General features: G+C 42.4%; 1 protein-coding gene across 1 annotated transcript; it reads right to left on the reverse strand.

The window, feature by feature from the left end:
* Nucleotides 1-176: 176 nt before the first annotated feature.
* sult1st6 (sulfotransferase family 1, cytosolic sulfotransferase 6) lies at nt 177-19,822 on the reverse strand. Its single transcript, XM_084434524.1, has 7 exons — nt 19,187-19,822; nt 12,162-12,290; nt 11,937-12,034; nt 11,578-11,704; nt 11,237-11,331; nt 10,907-11,087; nt 177-510 (listed from the first exon to the last, which is right to left on the reverse strand). The coding sequence occupies exons 1-7, from the start codon at nt 19,368-19,370 to the stop codon at nt 392-394; spliced, it is 933 nt and encodes a 310-aa protein (XP_084290650.1). The 5' UTR covers nt 19,371-19,822; the 3' UTR covers nt 177-391.
* Nucleotides 19,823-22,406: the final 2,584 nt, after the last annotated feature.

Genomic DNA, 22,406 nt, shown 5'->3' on the forward strand with positions numbered 1-22,406 from the left:
ATTTAAAACATTACATCCAGTTAGTTAACAATACAGAGTATCTGCATGATAATATCAACATTTCAAAAATGGTTATAAAGAAAATCTTAATAACCTTAGATTGGACACCATCATGTCCTCCATTTCTCAGTCCCTCACTGAACAATGCATGCTAACGTTAGCTCTTTATTTCCATCCTGTTAATTGTCTTGACCTTAACTGTAAATTAATCAAGCTATAAATTATAACGTTTAAGTTTCTAAGTCTGATATAGGTCTAAACTTTTATAGAAATGCTGAAATTTAATTTGCTCTGAGAAAAAAGAAAAAAAAGGTTATTTTCTGTAATACATTTTTGTAATTAAGAGATCAGTTGAGTAGCATGTGATATTATATATTTAATGTTGCACAAATTATAAATGGATGCTAAAGCGGAAAGGAATGTCTGCATCTTTCATTTGGTTTGCATAGTCTTCATCAAACATCTTGGATTGAGCTGGGGTGAAATGGTTAACCCAGTCACCGACCTCTCCTGTGAAAACAAAACAAACATACTTATTAATTAATTTCGAACACAATATGCTTTATATCATTTCTTATTGCATGAGCCTCCGAATAATTGATTGCTCAACTGCCATGAGTGGTTTCTAATGACAGCTAAACTATATTTCACTGTTGTATTGTAATGTATTATAGCTATGGCTCTAGTGTGTTTTTAAATGGAAGTTTTTACCTTGATGTTTGCTGATTGAATCCCTTACAATGATTGTTTAAAGGAGACATATCATGCTTTTAAATTGTTCCTTTTTACATATAAATCATACATTTGTAGTGTATATAAAGCGGAACTGCAATGCTTGGGTCTGAATTCTTCATTATTATAGCTCCACAGGCCCCTTTTCTGATGTGCGTCTGAGAGCAACTCGTTTTGGTGCGGTCTCTTTAAAGGGACACTCCACCCATTTGCATTAAGCTTTGCATTGTTAGAAACCCAGTCATACTATTGAATGGTCGTGCAACACTCTCTCATTTTCCCCTGAGACGGGAGAAATCCGTTATTTACCTTTTACACTTCCTCCTACAATGACGCAAAAATCGTCATTTTGCGTCATTGTAGGAGGAAGTGTAAGAGGGGGGATTTCTGTTGAGACTACAAGCACTAGTTCCTCATCTGTCCCAGGGGGCGGGACCCGCTCACGCTACAGACCTATTACAGATCAGTGGGTGGGACTTTACTCTCTGAAACTGAAAGCAATATCCTCCATCTTGTTTGAAGCTAAGCTAACAGGCGCTGTGGAGACAGATGTAAAGTTAGGACAATAGCGGAGGAGAGTGCTCAATATGATATAGAAGAAGAGGATTTCGGAAGTCTGATACTTGAATCAGGTGTTTGTGGCTACCTTTACAAGCCGCATTATAGCGAAGAGCAGCCGAGGCAGAAGACCTGCCTGCCGCGGACGAGGAGCCCGGACTGGCTCGAGTTAGGGCGGACTGGTGGCGCCGGTGATCTCACTATGCAACTCATAGACTGTAAGATGCAACTACGAACACAGAGATAGAGTCCGTCTGCGGCAAAGAATTTCAACGATGACAATTTCTCCTGGACGAAATCTCTGAATCAGACGAGGACACGGACGTTTGTGTTGAGAACTATCCTAGTTTCGCACCGCATATGTTCTGACTGAACATCCAGGTACCATGCAATAATTCACCTTTTCGAAAGAAATACAAACGAGGAGTAATGAGTTCGCCAACTAACTAGACATTTTGTATGAATGTGAAATGAATTTCAAGCTCTGGTGGTAGCTAGCCTTGTAGACGGAAGAGTGATTTCTCTTATAGGCAGATATGCGCTTTCTGGATTAGTGGGAGCGGCTTGCGGAGCTGTGCAATGTGGTGCATTGTGGGAGTTGTTGTCTTTCATACAAATGCGTCCTGAAGTTATTTTTTGTCTTTCCTCGGTCACGAAGGCACCAAATTCAAAATTTATTTTACATTTCGACTACATATATGACCCACTTTAAATAAAAAACAATGTTCAAATGGGTGGAATGCCCCTTTAAATACAATTGAGACACTTCATACCCCGCCCCCTCTCCAGGTTGCAGAGGTTCAACTCCACCCCGTTCGGCCATTTTTGTAGTTTGATAGCAGAGATACGATTATCTAGCGGCACAGAAACTTTTTATTCACACGTTATTAACAAAATGTCAACAATGGAAGACTTGTCCAGCCAGCCTTACATGTTCGAGCCAGAGTCGGAGCAGGAGCGAGATGAAAATGAAGACGACGAACCTGTAGAACAACGTCTTCATATGGATGTATCGCACTCGTGTGTACTGTATTTACACATGAAACTTTGGTCTTCCGACCTTTTACCACCGTGTCGATTTATTTTGATTAATATGTGCGAGGGAGAGAGAGCAAGACAGCGTCTAGTTTGGAGACGGTGATGTCTTGTTTACACTTTCGCCTGGCTCTGAAGAGAGAGAGTGAGCGCGCGCGCGACCGGGTCTCTCTCTCTGCTCGTTCTTTCAGTTAAACATGCGCCCTTGTCACAAGCGCGGCAGTTTATCTACATTAGACGGTGTAATGAAGCGTGTGGGTTACTACATCCAACAACCGAACATTTTAACTTACCCTCTCGTAACTTCTGCATCCTTTAGCTTGGACTACAAAATTGCAGCGAGAAATAAAAATGGCGGATTGCTCGAAGTGTTGGGCCGGAAGTCAATGTCCTTATTTGGCAGTTCCATTCCAAATACTGTGACGTAATAGTTCAAAAAACGTCATAGATAACAGAAAAATCGAAACAGGTTGAAAAATATGACCAAAACAGAATATAAAGATATCAACGAAGCACCTGAAGAGAATAATTTCATATTTTCTGTACTTCTAAACACTCCAAATATACAACAAAATGCATTTAAGGGCTAAAAAAGTGCATTTGGCATGATATGTCCCCTTTAAGACATGCCAATTTGATAAGGATGTATTCTGATTCATTGATTGTTTAATCTTGATCACTTAACCCTTTTAACTAATAGGCTTGTTTGAGATGCGCCTTGCCTGAAATGTAGTCGAGAGTAGGCAGCTGCAGTGAGGGGAGGAGTGAAAAAAGGGCAGGCAAGCCAGACAGATCTCTCTTCTCGCAGTGGATCTGATCTGACACCTGTGTGATCAAAGACGGATATCGCGGGATTCACAGGATTTACACTCGTGCACAGTGTTGCTAAAAAACTGGATGTAATTTAAGTTCTGTTGCTTTTTTTATATGAAAATAAATTTAATGAACAAGACACCCAAAGAAGCCTACTTGTTATTTCATTCCATTCCAAATACGTGTTTATCAATCTTTTTTCTTTAATACAGACACGTGTTTTTTATAGCCTGTATTTTTTTATAAAAATGACATCACATAACCCATATAGAGATCCCACTCTCAGAGAGTTATATAGAGCCTATATCACAGTTGTTTAAACCAATGAGCATTAAGCTGTGTCGTCAGCAAGTCGTTTCCCATCGTGCTTTTGATCAGCGCAGTCGGTGGAGATGATCAACTGCGCGCGACTGCGGAATCCGACAAGTCCACCTTGCGTCGCAAGAGTTTTTTGACATGTCAGCATGACATCTGAGCAAGTTGGACCTCACTCGGACACATTTATAACCGGGGCTGCGTTCCAGTCCAAAATTGTCATGCCCTTCACTCGCTAACTTCCTTCCGTCTCGTTCACTCGGATGTACGTTTTTGCTTACGTTGAGTGCCCACAGAGGTACTTACGTTGGGTGCCCACTACTGGCGGAACCTTTGCAATAGGCTGAATTGGAACGTTTGCTCACTTAGAATCCACTATGGGGTTGTTTTTTTTTTGTGTGTGTTTTTTCTCAATTGTTTAATGCAGCATTCTATATGTATTGGTGTGTTTGAGTTTACCTTTACATTTACATAAAAAAAATTATATATATATCAGAGTTGTTTGTGGTGGGGTAAATGAAACGCTGTGGCGAGGGGGGCGTGGTTCAGCGCGGTCTGTAACGGGAGAGAGAGAAACGAGACGAGCGGACGTAGGTAGGTCAAGTGCAAATGAAGAACACCTGTGTCTTATTGCAGTAATTGGCGTGGAGAGACCGCTTATAAGACGCGCTGGAACGAGAGAGAGAGAGAGAGAGAGAGAGAGAGATGGACTGAGGACTCGTACGAGAGACTGGAGAGAAAATTGGACGTAGAGAAAGAAAACCGGTGGATCCGAGCTCTCATTTTTGAACTGTTTTGTGTCATCACGGTTGCCACGGTGAATGCGCGTTGTGCGCGACTTTTGTTTGTTTTGTTTTATTTTAATAAAGTACGAGTCCCAGTCACGCCGACCCCTGTCTTCTTCCTTCCTGACTCTTGAACCTCATCACACTGGTGCCAAAACCCGGGAAGGAAGAAGGGCACACCGCCGCCATGCAATCCCCACCAGGAACGCCATTTACAGACATCATCCAGTCGCTCGCGGCTCTTCACCAGGACCAACATCAAGCCCTGCTGGGAATAAAGGAGGAACAGGAGCGTCGGTTCGAGGCGATCCTCCGAGCCCAGCAGGAAGACCGCGAGCTGTTCCGGAGCTGGATAGACCGGGAGGTCCGGGCCGCCCAAACCCCACCTACTTCAGCCACGCCCTCAGCCCCGCCGGTGCCTCTCAACAAGATGGGTCCCCACGATGACCCCGAGGCGTTCCTCGACCTCTTTGAGAGGTCGGCTGAGGCTTGGGGCGGCCCGCCCTCGGACTGGTCAATGCGGCTCATACCCTTGCTCTCCGGAGAGGCACAGGTGGCCACACAACAACGTCAACAAGAACCTCCTGGTCTATGAAGACCTGAAACGCGCCATCCTTCAGCGGGTCGGCCAGAGCCCTGAACAACATCACCAGAGGTTCAGATCACTGGACCTCGGGGAATCCGGCCGACCCTTCGTCATGGCCCAACAGCTCCGGGACTCCTGCCGCGAATGGCTGATGGCCGGGGAAAGCGACGTCGAGGGGATTATCGACAAAGTGGTGCTGGAGCAGTCAGTGTGAACCAGGCCATCCAACTGGCGGAGGACCAGATGGTGGCGTGCCCAGGGGTCGGCGAACCACTACCAGCTGCTTCTCTCTCTCTCTCAGCCCCTGCCCTTGTCTTCTTCCTCTAAACCTGTCCCACTCCCCAGGTCCCGAGGGGGATTCATGCCCAGACCGACCCCCAGATGGAAGACTGGGGCCACTGCAGAGCCAACCGCTGCGACCAGAGTGCCACCCCGGGGGGTGGGCTCGAATGCAGATAGCACCGCAGCATCTCCAGCACCGCTCTCTCCACGGCAATTCCTTGACCAACTTCCTGCCACTAGGGAGGTGGGGAGGCCTGGGCCGGCCTGCTGGCGTTGCGGGGACCCTGGGCATTTTGTCGATCGGTGTCCAGTGATGGAGGTGGGGACACTGATCAGGGTCCCGGACGCCCCGCAGGCTGCCCCTGATAAAGCTGGCCTGTACCAGATACCAGTGAGTATTAAGGGGGGGTACATATCGTGCTTTGGTGGATTCAGGATGTAACCAAACCTCCATTCATCAAAGCCTGATTCAACCGGGGGCATTGGATAATAGCTGCATGGTTAAGGTACATGGGGAGGTGGTGAACTTTAATGTCGGTAGCTATTCAATTTCGGGGACAAAAGCATAATGTAGAGGTGGCAGTTAGTCTGCACCTCCGACATCCGCTAATTTTGGGGACAAATTGGCCAGGGTTTAGTATATTACTGGGCTATTTATGTGCGGATGTCTCTTGGACAAAAAGGGGGCGGGGAAGGGGGGCGGTCACTCAGGTGGGAGAAGCTGAGCCGGGACCTCTGGGAGCTGAGCCAGGGGATCGGAGTGCTCTTGAAAGCAGGATCCTTACAGAGCGCAATGACTTTCCCCTGGAACAGTCCCAGGACGAAACGCTCAAAAATGCTTTTGAACAGGTCCGCTCTATCGACGGACAGCTTCTCCAACCAGGTTGACCGCTCTCATATCCTTATTTTGCCATTTTAAAATATAAGTTGTATTGGGTGACCCAAGACACCCAGTCAAAACAAGATACAACTCAGTTGTTGATACCAAAAAGCCGTCGGGAAATGCTTTTCCAGGCGGCTCACTGTAATCCTATGGCTGGGCATTTAGGACAAGCAGCAACACTTAATCGTCTAATGACCCGTTTTTTTTGGCCAGGCATTCACGATAATGTGCGCAGGTGGTGCACGTCTTGTCGTGAATGTCAGTTGGTGAATCCGCTGGCCAATCCAAAAGCACCATTGTGCCCACTTCCCCTCATGCAGGTCCCCTTCGAACGAATTGGCATGGACCTCATCGGGCCATTAGAACGATCTGCACGGGGGCATCACTTTGCATTAGTCCTGGTGGATTATGCAACGCGATACCCAGAGACAGTGCCGCTCGGACAATTTGCAAGCTTTACGAATTATTGGGCATTAAATCGATCCGCACCAGCGTCTATCACCCACAAACAGACGGTCTGGTAGAACGATTTAATCGCACATTAAAAACCATGATTCGGAAGTTCGTGCAGGAAGACGCCAAAAATTGGGATAAGTGGCTAGAACCCCTCTTGTTCGCTGTGCGCGAGGTCCCCCAAGCCTCCACGGGGTTTTGCCTCTTTGAGCTTCTCTATGGGCCAACCCCGCGGTGTGTTGGATGTCCTTAGAGAGACTTGGGAGGAGGGATCTTCGAACAGTAAGAACGAAATTCAGTATGTCCTGGACTTGAGAACAAAACTCCACACCTTGGGGCGGCTCTCTATGGAGAAAGTGTTACAGGCTCAGGACAAACAAAGCCGGCTGTACAACAGGGGAACTAGGTTACATGAATTTGCACCGGGAGATGAAGTGCTTGTAGTGCTCCCAACTTCTAGCTCTAAATTACTCGCTAAGTGGCAAGGACCCTTCGAGGTCACACGGCGAGTTGGGGATCTCAATTATGAGGTAGTTCGAACAGACAGGAACGGGGCACATCAAATTTACCACCTCAACCTCCTTAAAAGGTGGAGGGAGGTGGAGTCAGTGATGCTGGCGACGGTGGTGAGCGGAGAGGAGGATCTCGGACCAGAGGCGAACGCAAAAGCTCAATCACTCGTGCTGGCACCAGGAGGAGACCACCTCTCGCCCTCCCAGCTCACTGACGTGGCCAATTTACAAGCAGATTTTGCTGATGTGTTCTCGTGCCTGCCTGGTCGAACGGACCTTATTCAGCACCACATTGAGACTAAACCGGGCGTAGTCGTACGTAGCCGGCCGTATCGCTTGCCTGAACATAAAAAAAAGGTAGTTCAGGGTGAATTTGAGGCGATGCTAGACATGGGAGTAATAGAAGAATCCAACAGTGATTGGGCGAGCCCGATAGTTTTAGTGCCTAAAACCGACGGCTCGATTCGATTCTGTGTGGATTATCGCAAGGTGAATGCTGTGTCGAAGTTTGACGCATATCCAATGCCGCGGGTTGACGAGTTGCTTGATCGGCTGGGTACTGCTCGATTTTATTCGACACTGGATTTAACGAAAGGATATTGGCAGATCCCCTTATCTCCTATGTCCCAAAAAAAAAAACAGCTTTCACAACGCCGTTTGGATTACACCAATTTGTTACACTTCCTTTCAGGTTGTTCGGGGCTCCGGCTACCTTTCAGCGCCTCATGGACAAAGTTCTCCGGCCGCATGCTGCGTATGCCGCTGCCTATCTAGATGATATTATCATCTATAGTAATGATTGGCAGCGTCATATGCAGCATTTGCGGGCTGTCCTGAGGACGCTGAGGGGGGCCGGATTAATGGCCAACCCGAAAAAGTGTGCGGTTGGGCGTGTGGAAGTCAGATATCTGGGCTTCCACTTGGGTCACGGACAGGTGCGTCCCCAAATTGACAAGACGGCAGCAGTTGCAACCTGTCCGAGACCCAAGACCAAAAAGGAGGTTAGACAGTTCCTGGGGCTGGCGGGATATTACAGAAGGTTTGTCCGCTGACTGATTTAACTAAAAGGAAGGTACCAGATACGGTCCAGTGGACGGAGCAGTGTAAGCAGGCTTTCACCCAGATAAAGGCTGCTCTATGTGGCGGCCCGCTCTTACATGCTCCTGACTTTTCTCTCCCCTTTATGTTACAGACTGACACGTCGGACAGAGGGCTGGGCGCGGTCCTGTCACAGGAGATAGAGGGTGAAGAACGGTCGGTGCTGTACATTAGTCGGAAGCTCTCGAAGAGAGAGACTAAGTACAGCACCATTGAAAAGGAGTTTTTGCAGGGGGGGCTGCAGACCAGATGGCTCCCCGGTCTGAGTCAGGCGGTGGGGGTATGTGGCGAGGGGGGCGTGGTTCAGGTGCTTTTGTTCAGGTCTGTAACGGGAGAGAGAGAAACGGACGTAAGTAGGTCAAGTGCAAATGACGAACACCTGCAAATGACCTGCACCTGCAAATGACGAACGGCTCCCCGGCCTGAGTCGGGCGGTGGGGGTATGTGGCGAGGGGGGCGTGGTTCAGGTGCTTTTGTTCAGGTCTGTAACGAGAGAGAGAGAGAGATGGACTGAGGACTCGTACGAGAGACTGTAGAGAAAATTGGACGCAGAGAAAGAAAACCGGTGGATCCGAGCTCTCATTTTTGAACTGTTTTGTGCCGTCGCGGTTGCCACGGTAAATGCGCGTTGTGCGCGACTTTTGTTGGTTTGTTTTATTTTAATAAAGTGCAAGTCCCAGTCACGCCGACCCCTGTCTTCTTCCTTCCTGACTCTTGAACCTCATCACAAACGCAATATGCGTTGACGTCACAATCGTGTTGCATTGTGTTATATGGAGCTGCCTGAAGAAGTGTACATATGAAGTAGACTTGCTCCCTCGGTCAAAATCGAGGGAGCAAGGGTCTGTCCATATAAACTTCCCTCGTCCACTTCACAAAGTGGAACGCACTTCAAAATGGCGGCAAGGATTCCCTCAAGAGGAAGTGCTTAGGGAAGTTTGCAAGTGCGTGTCTAAAAATGGACCCGGCATGCATCTCGCGGTGATCACCGGTGATCGGTTCTGCGCAGATTTTGCTCATCTCAAACAAGCCTAATTCCTTTCAATGGAATATGACGTTGTGGGTGGAGCTTGTCAGCTGTTGTGAATTTCCTTTTGCTTCCCTAATACTGAATGATTAAATAAGCTTAAAGGAGTAGTTCACTTTAAAATGAAAATAATCCCATGATTTACTCACCCTCAAGCCATCCTAGGTGTATATGACTTTCTTCTTTCATACGAATACAATCAGAGTTATATTAAAAAAATATTCTGGCTCTTCCAAGTATTATAATGGCAGTGGATTGCAACCAACAGATTGAAGCTCAAAAACGTGCATCCATCCATCATAAACGAACTCCACGCGGCTCCTGTGGGTTAATAAAGGCCTTCTGAAGCAAAACGACGAGTTTGTGTAAGAAAAATATTAATATTTAAAACTTTATAAAGTAAAACAACTAGCTTCCAGCCAAACAAACATACGGATTCCACTTAAGTGTAAAGCACAACTTATGCAAGTAATGCGACGTACTGCTGATATTTACACTACGCCATGACGCACTATGCTTCTGACGTCATATATTTCGTAAGTTGCACATTAGGGGCAAGTAGACTGTGTATGTTCGTTTGTCCGGAAGCTAGAATTTTACTTTGTAACATGTTAAATATGAATATTTTTCTTACACAAACTCATCGTTTTGCTTCAGAAGGCCTTTATTAACCCACAGGAGCGATTTGGAGTTCATTTACGATGGATGCACATTTTTGAGCTTCAATCTGTTAGTTGCAATCCACTGCCATTATAATACTTGTTAGAGCCAGGATATTTTTTAATATAACTCCGATTGTATTCGTCTGAAAGAAGAAAGCCATACACCTAGGATGGCTTGAGGGTGAGTAAATCATGGGATAATCATGTATTGTCTGTTATATACCCTGAGGAAGGCTCTCAAGCCGAAACACATCAGTATTTTTTTTTAATGAATAATCTAAGTTCTCTTCACCACAAGTGTTGCTGGATTTCTCTTAGCTTCTATACTGTTGTCCACAACAAACTACAAAGAACATTAAACACAGGAAGACGTGTTAACTTTTTAGCTAAATATGTAAGGTAACATAGAAAACAATTTGGATTGCAACAGTAAATTAAAACTGTAAAATTGTTAAAATGTTTATCTTGCTGTAGGCTAATTGTTCTTTATGCTGCAATGGACTACTTGTCTTAGCTAATCTACAAAAAAAAATATTTTACATCAAATCAATATATATTTGTATTTGTAAATACAGCCATATGAGCAGGATACTCATATGTTTTCCTTACAGTCTAAAAATAACTGCATTGGCTATATCAGTATCTAACTTTCTCAGGCAGCCATTAAGGGGGTACATCAGTCTTATTTTTTGGGCAATATTAGGTCCTGCTCCTCATTCTATAACTAAAAACATTTAAACATTTAAATAACTAAGAATAGATATCATCTAATAAGTAGGGGTGTGATGAGATCTCGCGAGGTGAAAAGCTGTTTCGCGATAGCATGACGGAGTTGAGTTTGTAGCAAAACCTTTTACAGTGCGTGCATTATATTGTTTTGTCTTTTACAGCGTATTATAATTCATACTCAGAAAGTAGAACTGAAGATTAGTTCAAACATTTCAAAATGCACCTGCATTGTTTTGCATTTTGTGACTTTAAGTCAAATAAAAAACTATTTTAAATTTCATTTCTTTCATCATTGAAGATTTCTTTAAAAATAACGTTAAAATATTGTCTCGTCTCATTCTGGTGAACCCAATATCATGTATCATCTCGTCTCATGAGCTAAGTGCATTGTCACACCCCTAATACTAAGGAATTTCTAGTATGGTTTTATATTAACCTTTTCTCATGAAGGCAGAAATAGAATGATCAAACACGGGTTTTGGGATGTAGGAGTAGTTAGCCATTGGATTGTCTTTCATGACTTGGAAGGATGTCAACTGCACAATCCTTTCTATGACATCCTCCGAAACAGACAGGTCCAGATAGTGCATGATTCTCTTAATCTCCCTAAGAGGATTCTTGGTGAGAGGAAAAGAGAAAAACATAGATACAAGAGAGTCAATAAAATAAAATAAAATAAAATAAAATAAGGGATATAAAATAAAAGATAAATCAGATTTTAGCAAAATGACAGGACTTGAAAGGATATGCTGGACTAAAACTATACCTCCTTCATGTCCTCATAGAGCATGTAGAGAATATTCTTTTCCTTGCATTCCTTCCAGTAACCTTTGACATGGTCATACCAAGAGCCCCAACCTACTGTAAAAAACAGAGTACAGAGTAACCAAAGATTCTAGATTATATTGCATTCTACATGATTGTAAAGGGATAGTTCACCACAAAAATGGAACACTGTCAGTTGAAATGGCTGAAACATTTGTCAAAATATTTTCTTTATTGTTTGCAGAAAAGTCACAGGTATGGAACAAAATGAAGAGGATTGGATGATGACAGGATATTCATTTTTGGGTGAATTATTTATTTAAATAAGTAGTTTTGTCTCACATTGCCCCCTCATGAACTTGTGAATGTATCCATCCCAAGGTCCTGGCTCTGGCTGGGTAAGATTCATACGATCAAAGTGGAAGTAGCTTACAAGGTTATCCTTAGCATTTCGGGCCATATAGATGACCTGGGAAAAAGCAGGCAGGACAGCTAGTGGACATAATTTGTGGTACTCTGTGGTCAGAGGCAGATCAAGGGGTTTTCACATTATATTTCTGAGTGCCTATTACCAGTACACTCTAGAGACAGGTCATTTTGTTATCTTTTGCTTTGGATAGGAAGAGTGAAACTAAACCCAAATTTGACCTTGTATTTGAAATGATCAAAAGTATACTTTATTGTTCTAATTACATTATTACCTTGCATTTATTTTCCCAGAATCCTTTAGGCACTAGTTGAATGGGTAAGTGAGTTTTGATTACTCTCGGTGGTTTCATCTGTCTAAGTAAGTCAAGCCCTATATGAAGCATAAAAGATAAATATGTTCAAGACATGAGTGGTGTAGACACAGGTGCACTGACACATTCTTCATATAACAAAAATCTTGTGATAAGTATAGATGAAGCATGCACAGAAATGTGTACCTGATGGTATAGGTGGAGGAGCACAAATTTCCAGAAATGGAATACGGACAGCTGTCGGCGCTCTCTTGCACACCTCAGCATCTCCATTGTGCAGCAGAAGATCCACTATCTCTTGAGTCCAGGTTGTGCCTCAACACAGAGACAAACATTAGACAAGTTGTTCTCAACCAGGGAGCTGGAGCCCACAAGGGGGCATCAGCAAATTTCTCTGTGCCACAAGATGACTGAAATAATATGCAGACTCAGAGAGCACGACGGGAGAACAGTTATACACAAGTTAATTGATGCAGCAGAGAGAGAGTCAAAACAGACAGGTATCAGAATCAAACAGAGCACTGAGCGATGATGATATGGAGGCTGAAAGTAACAGTCTTTTCTTGAATATAGCTGAGTGGGTAATGAACGAAGGGAATGGATGGTATGCACACACCTCAGTTGCCGCTGGTAGGAGAGAATCCACAGAGACGGGAAGGGCACGGAGACGAAGGAGGGAGACGATAGAGTGGAGGATTGTGGAACGCTGGAGTAGAAATTGGAATCTTCTTAGATAAAGCGTCCACAGATAAGTAGAGCATAGAGCGTTAGTCTTGTATCCGCTTGTGAGAACAGACAATGAATGTGACTGAGGTTTTTGTTTAAGTAGTCCATGGCTGATGAGTGACAGGTGCAGGTGATTAGTACTCGAGTGACAGTGATCGTTGTGAGGGAGTGGCGGTGGAACCTGGTGTTTCCGTGACAGTACCCCTCCGCCTCCCTCCAAGGCCCGCTCAAGAGGGCCGAGGACCTTGACGATGAGGCGGCCGGCCTCACCACGGGGGGCTGGACGATCTGGATGTGAGGTATGGAAAGAGGTGAGTAGATTGGGATCTAGAATGTCTTCTATATGTACCCAGGAACGTTCTTCTGGTCCATAGTAGGAAAAAAATGCTATGGAAGTGAATGGGTGCCATCCACTGTGTGGTTACCAACATTCTTTAAAATAGCTTATTTTGTGTTCAACAGAAGAAAGAAACTAATACAGGTTTGGAACACCATGAGAATGAGTAAATTATGACAAATTTAAATTTTTGGGTGAACTATCCCTTTAAGTGATCAAACATAACTGTAACAAATTTCAAGTTCAGGGAAGAAGGAGGCAAACATTAAACATAACTTTAGTTGTAAAATAATATGCATAAACAACAAAATGAAAGGAACGGCAGCGGCCGACTGGCATTATGCATAATAAAAACAGAGAGGTTTACAAATTTCAATCGATTTTCTTTAAGCCCTGAGTTTGCAAGTTAGGGGTATGTCAGTGAGAAACATGGTGGAAAACGTACTCGGTTACTATCGTAACCTACGATAGTAACCGAGTACGTTCCCTTTCGAGAACAGTCACTTCATATTGCATAGCTATACGCAGTGGGGACGCCATGTAAAACGCTGCACTAAGTAACTGGTTGCTACTGCGGCTCGAGAACTCTGAGCCCACAGAAACAAGCCAGAACCCAATATATATTGAAAAAGACCAGACACCGTCGGGCCTGATATATATATATATATATATATATATATATATATATATATATATATATATATATATATATATATACACACACTCACCTAAAGGATTATTAGGAACACCTGTTCAATTTCTCATTAATGCAATTATCTAATCAACCAATCACATGGCAGTTGCTTCAATGCATTTAGGGGTGTGGTCCTGGTCAAGACAATCTCCTGAACTCCAAACTGAATGTCAGAATGGGAAAGAAAGGTGATTTAAGCAATTTTGAGCGTGGCATGGTTGTTGGTGCCAGACGGGCCGGTCTGAGTATTTCACAATCTGCTCAGTTACTGGGATTTTCACGCACAACCATTTCTAGGGTTTACAAAGAATGGTGTGAAAAGGGAAAAACATCCAGTATGCGGCAGTCCTGTGGGTGAAAATGCCTTGTTGATGCTAGAGGTCAGAGGAGAATGGGCAGACTGATTCAAGCTGATAGAAGAGCAACTTTGACTGAAATAACCACTCGTTACAACCGAGGTATGCAGCAAAGCATTTGTGAAGCCACAACACGCACAACCTTGAGGCGGATGGGCTACAACAGCAGAAGACCCCACCGGGTACCACTCATCTCCACTACAAATAGGAAAAAGAGGCTACAATTTGCACGAGCTCACCAAAATTGGACAGTTGAAGACTGGAAGTCTTGTTACCACTGTGCAGGCTGGTGGTGGTGGTGTAATGGTGTGGGGGATGTTTTCTTGGCACACTTTAGGCCCCTTAGTGCCAATTGGGCATCGTTTAAATGCCACGGCCTACCTGAGCATTGTTTCTGACCATGTCCATCCCTTTATGACCACCATGTACCCATCCTCTGATGGCTACTTCCAGCAGGATAATGCACCATGTCACAAAGCTCGAATCATTTCAAATTGGTTTCTTGAACATGACAATGAGTTCACTGTACTAAAATGGCCCCCACAGTCACCAGATCTCAACCCAATAGAGCATCTTTGGGATGTGGTGGAACGGGAGCTTCGTGCCCTGGATGTGCATCCCACAAATCTCCATCAACTGCAAGATGCTATCCTATCAATATGGGCCAACATTTCTAAAGAATGCTTTCAGCACCTTGTTGAATCAATGCCACGTAGAATTAAGGCAGTTCTGAAGGCGAAAGGGGGTCAAACACAGTATTAGTATGGTGTTCCTAATAATCCTTTAGGTGAGTGTATTTTATCATATGCTCATGAATATTTTTGTTGGAACCCAAAACACAACAAAGTGTGAAAACAGAACTCCAAATTTGCACAGGAGCTTTTTTAAAAAAAAAAATTGTTTTATATTTTATTATGTGCATTATTAATGAAGAAAAAATCTAATATGGACGGGGCGCTGGAAGGCGCAGTGATTGTGGCGTTTTTCTTAGGGATCCTAATTCATCAGTCACTGAAGTAACTGTCAGGTTTAGAGAAGACTCAAACAGGTGAGTAAATATAAACAATGTTTACTGAGAACAGAAGCACGGAACCAGCAGATGTAATGGTGAGTAGGTCATGCAAATTTGAGATGAAGATAGAACTTAGCTGAATAGTAATATGAATGTCTTTGCAGGTGGAGTGGAAACCAGAGTGGAGAATGGATGATGAAGATGATCAACGGAGTAGGCAGATGGCAGATCGGAATGAAGACTGAAGATGAGTATCTCAGGTTGGTAGATCAGGTAAGTAACAGGTAGTGAGTCTTGTGCATCCATGTAAAAGACGAGACCAGACACTGAACAGAAGGTGAAGGGTTGTATATAAAGGGAGTGAATGATGAGGTGATGATGAGGTGCAGGTGTGGTGAATCAGTATTCCAGGGAGAGTGAACGAGTGGGCGGAGTGTGCAGATCTGGTGGATCCCTGACAGTAACTTTGAACATGACCGACTGATAGGGAACGTCTAGGTTACCTATTGAGGGAACGGATGCGTTACTTCCCGTCCATCGCTGAGCGACCGGGCACTGGTTTGGCTTCTCAGCAAAAACTTAATGAGTGAGTCCTGCATGCTTCATTATACACATTATGCACAGGGGGGTGGTTTGCGGTGCAAATCTCACTTGCCAATGTCTGTCTGTACCACTTGAATGTGATTGGGCTCGCAGGCGAGATCCCAATTCGTCAGTCACTTACGTAACATCTCCGTTCCCTCCTTCAGGATAAGGAGGGCCGTGAGAGAACGGCGTGAGGCCGGTGGCGTGATTGATAATGAGCGACACCTGCGCAATGCACCGGTCTCGTATCTCTCATGGAGGAGCGGAGGCATAAAAGGAGGAGCAACAACAGTGAAGGACGAAAGAGGCCAGGCCTGGATTTTACGTTGTTTTTGTTTTATTATATGTGGCAGCAGTCATCCGTGAGGGTCTTTACTTTCGTTTTGTATTTGTTTATTTATTTATTTATTAAAGTCTTTTGAACGTTTGCCGGTACCCACCTCCTCCTTCCCACAACAACGAACTGTTACAATAATCAACAAAGTATAAACACGATGTCAATAAGAGATTCATTGCACAGCTTCATTGATTATAATTGGAGTTTTCGCAAGAGTGCAGCTTTGTGTACCTCAAGTTGTAATTGACAGCTTCAGTGAAAATAATGGCAGCGATCTTTGCTCGCTTTCTGTATAGCTATATATTTTTCATGCCGCTAACTATACATTGCAATGTTTCTGGATTGACAGCCATATTTAAATGTAAGATTGAATCCGATTGACAGTGATATCCACAGAACTTATACTGATATCTGTTACTAAAATGTATAATGATCTGTCCATTAAAAGGCCCCTATTATGCTATTTTAAAAGTTTCCTAATGTTGTTGTGGAGTCTCCTACAACATGTTTACATGCATCAAAGGTAAAAAAACTGTTTAATTTCCTCATAATATACATTTACACATCATCACATTTTCAATGATTCTTAAACGACTCGTGAGATGAATCATTCTCTCTAAATCCCTCTCTAATTCCACGAGCTACTCTGCTCTGATTAGCCAGACAGCTCAGTCTGTTGTGATTGGCCTACCGTCTACATCGCGGCGAAACCAAAAACGGCCATTGCCATAACAACATCAGCTGTCCTGAGGCTTCCTTCCTACACTGTAAACTAAACACAGTAACGAACAATGACGTCGATTTGACCATATCAATGCGAGCGCGAGTCCGATGATGAAACACTGGAAGAACTAGTTATTCAACCAGAACCTCCATCACAAGGACGACTCGAGCAGGACACTCAGTGTTTCTCAGTGATACACTTCTCAGTTTGAGGTACATTTTATGAGATGTTGCAACTGTAATTCCTCACCATCAGCATTAACAAGTGCATGTCCATCAACAAACCGATTATTTTACTTGTACTAATTTATTTACCGAGAATTTTTCTAATATATTGCGGTGAATAAGTGGAAACTGTATCACTAACAGTGCATGTATGCAATGTATACATTAGCCGAGCACTAGAGTGAATGATCTGATGTAAGTTAAACGTTTGGTAAAACAAATATTTCCTCAAAGTAGTGAGAATGACAGACAATCTGCATTAATAGACACAGTTAAAGGTAATAGTGGTCCACAACTGATTAGCAGAAGTATTTCAGTAAAATAATGATAACGTGAGTTAGCCAGTTAGCAGGAGACCTACACAATATAAAACTCAAAACTACGTTTTTTGAACACAATCTTTCAAGAGTAAAAACGGTTTGCGAATCCTGCATTGAATTCCGCGATTTGAGAAGCGGTCGTCAGTAAAATAAAGGGAACACAGCAAAAGTTTAGGATTATACTGCTGTGATATCATGGTAAAGATGAATTTTAACCACTGATTCTTCACATACTCGTCCTTGGGCAGTGAAAAATCTTTACCTTCACATTATAAAGCACAATGCCATCTTCTCGACATGATGCTATCCAGTATCCACAGGAATCAGCTGTTGGTTTGAGGTTCAAGTTTTCCCTGGTGTCTGCGTGCAATAAGTGAGCGGGCAATATACTAATGTTTCGTCTTGACGTCACAACGAAACGGCTTATGACTTGTTTAAAAAACTATTCATTTAATTGACTCAGAGTCGACTCTTACTTTTGAAAGACAATAACTTTATACGGTGCACTTTCAGATTTAAAACTCTGCATGATGTTTTCATTCACTTAGAGCTATGTTACACACTACATGAAAGGTCATTTTCAAAAATCCATAATAGGGGCCCTTTAAGTCTTGGAGTGTACATGCAAAATAATAGACCTGACACTTCTTCAATCTAATGTGTAATGTGCTACTTTGTTGTTCACTTTTCAAATCAGTCACTCAGTGACTTTTTACATTTAAATCTACAGATTGTTATATATAAAATAGTTCTAAGCACATTTGTTTTATGATCTGTTCTGACTGTGATTATTCTGTGATGAGTTAACTGGTTTTTTTTTTGCATTTATTTTGGATTGATTGTCAGGGTAGGGTACTTAGTACTGTGTGTGTGGATGACTGTGTTTGTCCACCACCACTGATGACCATTTTTGACCCAGGAAAATCCCTGTGAATGATATGAGACGTTTGCTTAGAAATGAGAAAGGTTTTGCTCAGGTTTTTTAGATTGAACTTTTTTTTTTTAAATGTTACTTCTAAAAAAAATTATATATATTAACATTGATTAACAGACGTGGAATATGGTGCTGATGTCACAATAACTTTTCTTTCTTTGCAACCCGGATATCTCTTCAGCACGATTCTTTATTAAGAACGTGCTACTCTAAAAAAACATTTTTTTTATAAAAATAGGGCTCAGAAGGAATTTTCCGTATTTATTTTTTACATGTTTTTTATGTTTTACCTGTATTTTGAATTTTACACTGCATTGTGTTGTGTTTTAGAGTTAACGGAAAGGTCCGTAAAATTAATGGATAATGTCCAGGTAATGAGCTGCCAGTACTTTTTCTGCTATTTTATTATTACTTCAGCCTCAGAGATGACTGCTTTAACCAAAGCATCTAAAGGCAACACAGGACATTACCCCTGACTGTGAAATCCAGCAGACCTAGTCCCTGGTCATGAGAAATAGAGACATGTCAACACCCTCAGTAGGAAGAGACTGGCAGAACCCCTTGAATGGAAACTATTTAATCTAATCATTAAACTAATGCCATTACGTTCAGCTTGAATGCCATGTATAACATAGTTCACATTAGTTGTTGTTTTTTTTTTTTTTTTTTTTCATGTGATGTTATGTCAGGACATAGAATCAGTGGATCTTAGACAGATTCTTTAATTTGTATTCCTACAACAGAAGACATATCCATTCATATTAAGGGTGAGTAAATGATGAAAGAATTTTAATTTTGGGTGGACTGTTCCTTTAAATCCATTGCTCAAATGGTGTCAAGAAAGAGTGCAAAGTACACAGTATACAGTGTAGTCTGGTCTTACAGTAAGTTGGCATTAAAAAGCACAAGACCTTAGGATGATTATCAAGTTATTTTTTAACAGTTTTTTTTTTTTTTTTTACCTGCTTTAGGATAAGTAGAGATGAGTAGGTCTGATGGGTCAGGACAGAATTCCCAGATTGATTTCCAGTTGTCTGCAATGGTGCTCATGAGAGGGACACCCTGAACATCTATTAGAGGGAACCGATGAATAGCATCACCTGCCCTCTTAATGGCTTCTTCATAGCTCAGCAGTACCTCCTCCATCACCACAAAAAACGTCCTCCAGAATATCCTCTTATCCCTTTTAGTCCAGCTTTCTGAAGTTTTCCTCCCTAATTAACTCTTGTTGAAATCTTCCTTTTTGCCTGAAAGTATACTGAGTTATTTCTTCCTGTCTTGTTCCTTTATGCTTTTGAAATGTCACTTGTATTTTTTCTTAAATGAGCTTTGGATAGTAGCCTTAAATATACACTTTAAGCCCCTCACTGTCTTTGCCTACTCCTAAAGTTATTTGTTCGCTTGACCTCCTTGAATAGTTATCGTGTTCTGTTAGCTGTCCAAAGTTTCTTTCTTAGACTTTTAGCATTCTAAAAGTATTCTTTTGATTTAAGTGTGCTCTCTCTGCCTATTTCCCTTTTCTAACTGTGTCCCTATATTTCTTTCTACTCCTTGGGCATTACTGTAATAAATTCCTAAAGTGCAGGGTTGCTTATATAACTCTTGGACAGCCAGGGCTGAATTCCAAACTTTCAGCAGTGTTATCTTAACTGTTAATCTGAGTTCAAGGGAGTGTCTGACAAGTGACACTTTAAATGAAAAAAGTTTACAGACCAGATTTCCTCTTAAAGCACTGAGAATTAGACAACACTCAGAAAGAAATATCTCAAATGATTTATGTGACCATTTATAAAACAAAATTTCAGTACTGAACTCGAAGCAAACCTAAGCAATTTAGATATACAATAAAACGTGGCAAGTTTAGATAACACATTTGTTTGTCAGTCATTAATAAGCAATAAATATTTGTTTGAAATCCATCCATCCATCCATGTTCTACACCTGTTTATATGTATGGCTATGCTGATGTTTTTTTACATCATGGATTTAAATTGTTTTTGCAATATTTCAACATCATTTCCATTTTGCTATTAAAATTGTTGCTTCTTAGAAGAAATGTTAACTAAACCAAAGAAAGACTAAATATCATATGATAGAGTTTCAACCTCCTGTTTAATATTAACTTGCATGTAAATATCATCTACAAATGAAGAGTGTCGACTTACAGACACTCCCTCATCTGGCATCGGTTAACTAGCTACAGCAGGGAATGTCAACAAAGTCAAACTCCCCACACAGTTTAGCCCCACAGGAAACCCACAAGACCAACCACAAACACATACTGTACAAATTTTGTTCTCCTTTATTCAACTTGCTCATTATGTATAAAATAAATAATTTAATAAAACCCTAAAAACTTTGAAGTCTTCTAACCTTTCAGTATATAGAGTGTGAATCATCTAGTGCCATATGAACTGAATCATTTGAACATTTATTTGCCCCTGGTGAGATATTTCTGACTATGAACACATTTACCCTGATATCTGAAAATTTTCAATTTAGAGATCACTGGAGACAGAGAGATAGTCTGCTGTGATGAAAAACAAGACCAGACAGTGAGCTGAGGTGAAGAGTGTGTATAAGTAGAGGCAGTGATGAGGGTGATGATGAGGTGCAGGTGTGAGTGATTGGAAATGACGTGCAGCTGGGGACCAGGATGGATGCTGGGAAGTGTAGTGAAGAGGATGGTGACTAGGCTGATCTGTGACAGATATGAGCTGCATTTTATTTATCATTAGCTAATTTCAAGAGTGGCATCAGCACTGGTAAGATAATTTGGTAAGACCAGGTAGCTTACGCATGAACAGAGTTTCCGTTCAATAGTATCAATAGTAAATAGTAACACTTTAATAGTATTTATAACTCCTAACTTAAAGGAACACTCCAGCGTTTTTTCATATTAAACTGTTATTCCCTTAACTAAGACGAGTTGATACATACCTCTCTCGTCTCAGTGCGTGCACTCAATCGCTCTGGCACGCGGCGACACTTTGATAGCACTTAGCTTAGCCCAGTTCATTCATTAGGGACCAAACAGAGATGAAGTTAGAAGCGCAGTAAAAAGTCACGCCTGAAAAATCCTCTCCCCCTCTCCCTCTCACTTCTGTCATTAGAACCAACGTGACTTTTTACTGCGCCGAGTCGAAGTGCTCCCGAGTCCCAAGTGCTATTCCGCCATACATTATAGTTATCCTTTTTACCCGCTTAGAAAAGCGCCACGTTTTATTTTGTGTCACCATACTTGGTTGTGTAACTACTCATGTAACTGTATTTAAATAGGGAAAACGTGGAGGTGTTTGGTCGCTTCTAACTTCATCTCTGTTTGGTCCCTAATGAATGAACTGGGCTAAGCTAAGTGCTATCAAAGTGTCGCCGCACGCCAGAGCGATTGAGTGCACGCACTGAGACGAGAGAGGTATGTATCAACTCGTCTTAGTTAAGGGAATAACATAGTTTAATATGAAAAAACGCTGGAGTGTTCCTTAAAATAAAATAAAACAAGCTGTTACTACGAGGAATTATTACTTCAAAATGTAGATCTGTATGCAGGAGGGAGGTACTTTATCTGAATGAAATACATACACGTCTCTCGCGTTTGCTTGTGTGCCAGCGATTAACACTGGCACGCTTGCCTTAGGTTGCCGACCCCTGGTCTAAACGGTCTCTATCAGTCTCTAGTGGTTTATGTATGCATGTTGGATAACGTTTTTCCTCACAGGGCACCCCCTCACTGTCGGCTAAAAGTGCTGGTTTCAGTAAAGGATGCAGATGGAGGTGATACTGGGAGATGAGGACAATGACTCTGAACATTCTTGGAGGAGATGATGGTAGCTCTATCGGAGTGACAGAAGAATCAGCAGACTGTTGGGAGCTATTCTGCCCCATTCAATACACTTTTACTTAGCTGATCAACATAGCGCCGCCATAATGTGGCACCCGGGAGCTCAACCCTGTACGTCTATTTTCCAAGTCAAGTCAAGTCAAGTCAAGTCATCTTCATTTATATAGCGCTTTTAACAATGTTGATTGTTCCAAAGCAGCTTTACATTGATAATAGCAAAATAAAGAAACAGAGATTGTTTTGCTTTATAGCAGCACTAGAATAAAGTTATTGTCCAGCTAAAGGTAGTTTTGATTAATTCACTTCTGTCGCAACGATCACTAGTTATTAACTTAGGGGCC

Source organism: Rutilus rutilus (genome assembly GCF_951802725.1).
Source record: "Rutilus rutilus genome assembly, chromosome: 16".
NCBI classification, from domain to species: Eukaryota; Metazoa; Chordata; class Actinopteri; order Cypriniformes; family Leuciscidae; genus Rutilus; species Rutilus rutilus.